A 7587-nucleotide genomic window follows, 5' to 3' on the forward strand; every position below is an offset into this window, starting at 1 on the left:
ACACTCACCAGTGCCTTGGGAATTTTGGGCCCAGTTTGGAACTAATATGTGGGACAAGAGAATTCTGGGCATGAATTTCCTGTTGTACTTTCTGCCTCTACTACTCTGGGAGTAGCCCTGCCCAGAATGGGGACTGGGAATAGTTTTGCCTCTGAGTCCTAAGCAATTGTAAAAATAAAGGTATGTATGGAGTCTTGACTGACTCAGCCTCCCTAGATGTTAGAACTGGAAAACAGAGCCCCTCATGTTTCCAGTCAAGGATGCCAAGGTTACAGAAGGCATGTGACTGCCACAATGTTACCCAGAGGTCTACGATAAAGCTGGAGCAAGAACCTAGGTTTCCCCACCCTCAGGCCAGTGTCTCTTCTCCACCAGCCTGTTCACTCATCTTTGCTAAGCCATGCCTATCACTGTCCTTGCCACCCAAGCTGTCAGAGGGAAAGGCTGCCACAGCTTCCCATAGTCGTCCCCCGCTGTGACTAGATAAGGGACACTTTCTGTTACACTGGGGATTGTCTGGCTTGGAGACACCTTGGGACTCTCTCTGAAGAACTGATGTGGGGCACACTCAGTTTAGAAGCCACTTATATTCTGGTGGCAGTCTTTGCCTTGGAACCTATCAATGTGATGGAAAGCTTGAGGCCTAACTCCCTTTCAGGGAAGAATGGAGAGAAAAGGGCACAGCTCTTCCTTGAGGTAGGAAGTATGTGGAAGAATACCCAGTCCTTTTGGATTGCTATAACAAAATACCATAGACTGGATAGTTTATAAACAACAGGAACTTATTTCTCACGGTTCCGGAGGCTGAGAACTCCAAGACCAAGGTGCCGGCAGATGTCTGGTGAGGGTCCAAGTTAAGAGATGGTAATCTTTTCACTGTGTCTTCACATAGCAGAAGAGGTGAAGGATCTCTCTCTGGGGCCTCTTTTATAAGGCCACTAACCCCACTCATGAAAGCTCCATCCTCATGACTTAATCACCCCCTAATGGCCCCACCTCTAAATACTGTCACATCAGGGATTAGCTTTTAACATATGAATTTGGGGAGGAGGGGGCGTGGCAGACATAAACATTCAGTTTATAACAAAAGCAATCTAGAGTTTCTGAGGTGGATTTTGTTAGGGGACCATGTGAGGAATAAACGGTGGAGGGAATGACAGTCTAAGACAAAAGGGGAAACAGAGGCAGCATCTAGCATCTGAGTATGAGCTCAGCCTAGAGGATGGGAGGAGAATGACTAGGGGAAGGCATCAGGGGACAAGTAGAGATGACACCCAGAAGAAATTAAGGAGTTGGGGTGGAGTCTTCTGCTTCCACTCCCATCATGTGAGAGATGGATGAGGTTGAGACATGAAGCAACCTTCCATGAGAAGTGCTCACTGTCTTACCAGAGAGAGGAACCTTTGCTTTAGCACGTACACGGCAGCCCCTGGCTGGTCAGGGACAGAGACTAATGAGGCCATCTGCATCCTGGTTCCTGCAACTAAGGAAAACCATCAGCTTTGCAACCATGGAAAAGGTGAAAAAGTCAGGCTGTCAGTGAGTGTTCAGAGGGGCTGTGGGGTTGTGTAGGTTGTGTCAGAGAAATGTACGTTCTGTGCAGATTTGACTGGAGTTGTATATGTTCTGAGCTTCTTGTTGTGCATTATTAAAAAATAAGGTGACCCCCTTTCCCACAACCTCTCAGCCACCTTGCTTTCGCCCTATCTCTCCCCATTCTCCAAAAATCTCAGTGACTTCTAGTGACCACCAACAAAACAAAACAAAACAAAAACCTCATATTTCTTAGTCTGGCATTTAAAGCTAAAGATTCACCAGACATGTCTTGAATTTCCTGCCTCCACACATTTTACTTATGCTGTGTTCTCTGCTGCTTTCTCAACACCGGATCTTCACCAGTTGAAGTAATTTTCCAAGCTGAGCTCAGATGCTACCTCTTCCAGGAAGAGGTAGGACTTCTCTCTCCTCTGAAAACTAGAGCAATTTTTCTACCTCTTTTGTGACAGTGTTACAGTCTATCTTGCAGTTTAACTATCGAGGGGGATCTTTTAAATGGTAAGTCTTTGAAGGCTTATTAATATCTTATTTGTTTTCATATCCCTAGCACCTAGCACAGTGCCCTTTACATAGCATGCATGTAATTTAAAGTACATTGATTAAACAAATGAATGTATATGTTGCAGATATGGAGATGAATTAGAAAGCTTCTGTCCATTAAGGGGCTTACAGTCTAGTGTGAGAAAGAGATGCATAGCAATAAGAATTAATTGAAAATGAAGCCCAAGGAACAGTACATGACCTGAGAAGATGTGGGTTTTGGGTGGACAGAGATGGTGGCAAGGGGGAGAACATTCAGGTTGAAGGAACTGACTAAGTGGATGTGCATGCCACATTTGGGGAAGGTGGCATGTAGCCTTGGGACTGGCATATAGATAGCATGAAGGAAAATAGGTGATAAGGCCAGAGAGGGGATGTGGGCACTGAATCATGGAGGACCTGGTGTGCCTTTCCAAAAAATTTGGATTTTATTCTGGGACCATTGAATGAGGAGCCACTGAATGTTCTTGAGGAGTGTAATATTTAGGGAATGGAGGAATGACTCAGCACTGTGTTTTGGGTGGACACCATTCTTCGATAGGTCCATTTTAGGAAAATCTTGTGTTGAATTTTGAATTACATGCAGCACCCATTCTTGTGTTGAAAGTTTGAATTACAGGCAGCACCCATTCTCTGAGGCCAGCCTGTCCCCTGGTCAAACCTCCTCTTTGTGAGATTTTTCTCTTTTAAAGAGGCTACTCCCAAAGAACACTTGGTCAGATTGCCCTCTGAAACTGTCTTTCCTGACCCATCCCACAGGTTCCTCCCTCTGTTCTGGCTTTAGTATAGACATTCTTTTTTGGACTGTATTAGTCAGGGTTCTGCATTAGTTAGCATTCTTCAGAGAAATGTGTGTGTCTATGCACACACAATTAAATTTAATATAAAGAATTGGCTCATGAGATTATGGAGGCTAAGAAGTCCCACAAGCTGTTGTCTGCAACCTGGAGGCCCAGGAGAGCAGGCGGTATAAATTCCAGTCCAAGTCCAAGGGCCTGAGAAACAAGAGCACCAACCAATGTTGTAAGTTCCAGTCTGAGGAAGGCAGAAGACCAATGTCTCAGCTCAGACAGACAGGCCAGAGACACCCACTGACACCCACTGCCTCTCACTGAAAACTGAACTTTCTGAGCCTGGGACTGGCTTGAGCGCCCCACACAATTTTTTGACCTTTGCGAGTGGGGCTTAAGGAGTAGGGTAGGGACAACTTCCTATAGAGAAAAAAATCATAGACTTTGGAGTCAAATCAGCCCGGGGTTAAAGTACTACTATCTTAAATCACTTATTAGCTGTATGACCTTGGCAAAGTCACTAATCTTTCTGAACTTTGGTTTCGGTTTCCTTATCTGAAAAATGGGGATAATTATTTTAATTCCAAAGAATTAAAGTGAAGATGATGTGGGGGTTGCCTAGCTTGCCTGACAGAGGGGTTATTCAGTAAATTATAATTGTTTTATTTATATTTGCAGAGTTAAATAGAGGCTATTGTTCTGCATAAGAAAAGGAAAGCTGTGCTTGGAGTGATGTGTTGTTAGGTGCCTTAATTTAGGGGACCACAACTCTTTGCCTAGACTATCTTCAGAGGTCATTCCACAGCCCTCTTGGTGAGGGTGGGTACAGGTCTCCCTAGCATGACTTCCACTCTCATAACTCTGTCCTACCCCTGTCAGCGGCTGTGGGCTGTGGTCATATTTCCTAGTTAGGCAAGGGCCCAGCCTTAACTGAATAAAGACACTGTTGCAAAGACTGGGGAAGCAGACACTGTTGCAATCTGCCCTGCCCCTAGGAACCCCGGAGAACCTGTGGCTGGCCTTTAGCCCCACCAACTGTGTGTGTCTGAGGTGAGAGCCTGGGTTTCTGGGCCTTCCAGATAATGAGCAGACTAATAGGACATACTAGAGAGACGCCCTGCTTTCTGGAGCTGAGGTTAGAGTTTTCTCTTCAAAACCAAAGCCACAATTACAGATCTTTCTCGGCTGGGCGCTAAGGTGGTGCCTCAGGTGCAGGGAAGTAAGACTCATCCATGCCCTTGAGAGGCTCGCTGTCAGAAGAGCAGAGTCACACACACCTAACGCAAGAGGGTTTGAAGTTTGTACAGACCAGTGAGGTGGAAGCAGCAGGAGGGAGGTGCCATTTCTGTGGGTGTATGGGGTGGGAAAGTTAGGGGGAGGACCAGGAGAGTGATAGTTTAAAGAGATGGAGGAGGAAGGCAGGCCAGGCAAAGGAACCAACATGAGCAAAGGCTTGGAATGGAGGTGAAAATAACATGTTTATAAAAACGAACCCCCCACCCCCACCCCTGCTTCCCAGTTCTTGGGTGTGGCTGGAACACGAGGTGCTGGGCGGGGTAAGGCAGCAGGGAGGGGAGAGCAGAGCAGAGAGGCTGAGGCCTTAGTGTGAGTTGTGGGATTTAGGTTTAGCAGCAGGGGAGAAAGCAGCGTCAAGTTTTGGAGGTCACTCGACTTATGTAAGAAGTACAGACTGACATTGTGCTAGGCATTTTCTTTCTTAAAACAAATAGTTGTCGAGTGACTACTACGTGCCAGATGTTCTGGGCACTGGGAAATAGTGAAGATTCAGATTAAGCCTTCCCTGAGGGTAACCTCCTATTTAACGGAAGAGGAAACTGAGGGTCGGCTTGACGCCGGCTGCTGGCTCCGGCCAAGGCTTTTGAGGCGGCAGGTAGTCAGGCACTGGGTAGCCCCTTAGACGTCCCAGTGCACGTGGATAGGTCCGCTGTGGGTCGTCCGACTGCGCGCGCCGCCTGGGACTCTCCACTGCTCCGCCCGGCTGGGAGCCCGCCCCTAGCCAGACCCACACGTGGGATCCCGCACGTCCGCCCCTCTCCCCCACTCTTGACGTCAGCCTCACGAATCTATTTAAGGCCCCTCCTGGGCCGCGCTCCGACTTTCGGAGCTGCTGCCGCCAAGCCCGGATCCAGCGCTGCGCGCCACAGACGCCCGCCCACCGTGCACTCCCGGTACGGTAGGGCCAGGCGCGCTCTGCGCCCGTGGGGGCGGACAAGCGGGCCTCTCTGGCCAGGCGCTGCACGCCAAGGGGTTACTATTCCCTGGTGGTGTAGGTGCTGCTTCTCGGAGGCATAGTCGGGCGACCTCTGAGTGGTGGCCTACGCCAGGCCTGCGCGCGGAAGCCGCCGCGCTGTATTTGCTCTTAAGTTGGCGCCGTGGCGTCTGGTCCCGCGAAGCGGAACCGAGGAGGCGGCCGCACGTAACCTGGGGTTAAAAGCCCGAGTGGATGTAGGACAAGGAGATGACGGGTCTGAAGGGTAGGACATACTTCTGGGCTGGAAGTTCGGCAAACGGCGCAGAACTCGAGGTCCGGTTCCCGGAGCCCATGAAGCCGAAAAAGCCTCAGCAGCCTGGGCGGGTTCCTGGAACCCGGAAAGCCGCTGAGCACCACCTTCCCGGGTCGCATTTTAACCGTGGGACTTTCGAGAGGTGGGCTCCATGGGAGCGGCCGCTGCCGGCAGATTATAGGGCGCTCTTTTTGCACTAATTACATTTATTAAGCAGCTACTGATGTATCTTACAGGGTGCTGTGCTACGGCGCATGCAAAGATGAAGCAGGGTGTCTCAGCCCTCCTGCATCTCAGACGATCTTTTGACAAATGAGGAAACAACGCTGAGAGAGGGTTAGGGCATCTGCAGGTTCACAGTGAGTGGGTGGCAGAGTAGACCCTCTTCCGGCAGGGCTCCTCCCCTACCCGTGGCTCCACGTTAGAGGGAACGCTGGAGCCCAGGGCTTAGGATTTGGTGAAGCCAGGAGGAACTGCAGGAAGAACTCCCTTCCCCCTGCTAGGCTGCAGAAACCTTAAAAGGCTGTCTAGAAATAGCAGTGATTTGTAAGGAGAGACCCGATTCTAGCTTGGTGGCTCTGGGCCGCCTGCCTGGAAGTCGTCTCGGATATTTTTGCCCTTTGGGACAGGGTTAAGACACTAGATACAGTGAATGCAGTGCAGAGTTGGATTAGCAGAGTCGAAGGCCCGGACTCTGGAAACAGGGTTCCACCAAGTATCTAGCAACGTTAGGGTTCGAGGCTTCAGGCCTCTGCAGCTATTTCTGCACTTATGTGCTGACAAAATTTCCCCATACCCAGGCTTTGCTACAAGGATCACAGCAGAAGCCGCCCCAGGCTCCTTCCTCCTGGTTACTTAACAGCCCCTGGTATTGCGATTTAAATTCTGGCTCTGGCCACGCACCAGGCCTGGGAGGCTGCTAGCCGGGCCTCCGCGTGGTTCACGTCTGTTTCGGAGCACGAACACTAGTTAACTTTAAAGTCCAGGCTCGCTCCCTTTGGCCCTAAGAGCACGTTAGTTCCTAATCCGCTCCGCTCATGGGTGGGGCCAATGCCTGCCTACCTCTGAATAGTCAGCGTTCGCCAGACCGCTCGTCTTGCCCCACCGGGTGTGAAGTGCGCATGCGCTCACATTCCTTGGGAGGATGGGTGGGGGAGGAGGCGGAAGCTAACTTTTCCGGGTCTGAGCGTGGCGGCGTAAAACCTAAAGGCTCCTGGGGACCGAGCAGTTGGTCTGATCTCCGCCCCTTCAGGGGTGGGGGGAAATGAGTGAGCGCGCATGAGCAGAGCTCACTACCCGCCCCATTGCGTCTGGGTTTGGGCGGCGAGGCGGTTAAAAAGGCCCTTTCTGCACGTAACTCTGGTCCTTACTTGAAGGGCTTGTCAGGAGCCTTGTGACTGGAATAGAGGCTCACAGTAATCTTGTTTGAGAGAAAGCCAGCCCTGCGTAGGGTTAATAAAGCAAGATGAGTGCGCCTTCAGGAGGCTATACTTACACCCAAACGTCAATATTATTTTTCCATGCTAAGGTGAGGTCCTTCACACCAAGGTAACTAGACCAGACCCTGGCATTAGGACTTTCAACTCTCCTTTGGTTATATTTAGGTGTTTTCCCCTCCCCTTTTTAAGTCATCCCTTGTGATTTTTAGTGTCATGTACCCTAAAAAGAAGTGAAATAGCTTTTTCAGAACGGCTTTTGGTTAGTAAGTTTTAAAGAGGATGCAATGACAGTGCATGTTTTTCTCTAAATAGATTCCTTTTGGTTCTAAGTCCACTATGGCATCTCTCAAGGATCAGCTGATTGTGAATCTTCTTAAGGAAGAACAAAGCCCCCAGAATAAGATTACAGTTGTTGGAGTTGGTGCTGTTGGCATGGCCTGTGCCATCAGTATCTTAATGAAGGTAAGTGAGAGCCCATCACTCTGAAAGCTAAGGATGACTTAACCCTACCCGTCCCTCCACTCGCTCCCCAATAATTGCATTATCATATTGTACATACAAATATTGAGGTTCATGCACTCATTCAAAGAACTTTATGTGAAACAAACTTTGAAATATGCTATTACCAAAAGGGCATCAGAACTAAAAAAATCAAAGTTATTAGGCTGGCAACCTAGTTCCTTAAATATACTGTGCTGTATTAACATGAATGAATTGCCAACAAATGAAAGAGTG

General features: G+C 49.2%; 1 protein-coding gene across 1 annotated transcript in view; it reads left to right on the top strand.

Moving 5' to 3' along the window:
- Positions 1 to 4925: 4925 nt before the first annotated feature.
- LDHA (lactate dehydrogenase A) overlaps positions 4926 to 7587 on the top strand; it is an 8815-nt gene continuing 6153 nt past the window's right edge. Inside the window, exons 1-2 of the mRNA XM_006907957.3 lie at positions 4926 to 5077; positions 7165 to 7314. Of these exons, the coding sequence (XP_006908019.1) occupies positions 7189 to 7314 (126 nt within the window). The 5' untranslated portion in view covers positions 4926 to 5077; positions 7165 to 7188. The remainder of the gene's footprint in view (positions 5078 to 7164; positions 7315 to 7587) is intronic.

The sequence above is a fragment of the Pteropus alecto genome, unplaced genomic scaffold, assembly GCF_000325575.1.
Source record: "Pteropus alecto unplaced genomic scaffold, ASM32557v1 scaffold71, whole genome shotgun sequence".
NCBI classification, from domain to species: Eukaryota; Metazoa; Chordata; class Mammalia; order Chiroptera; family Pteropodidae; genus Pteropus; species Pteropus alecto.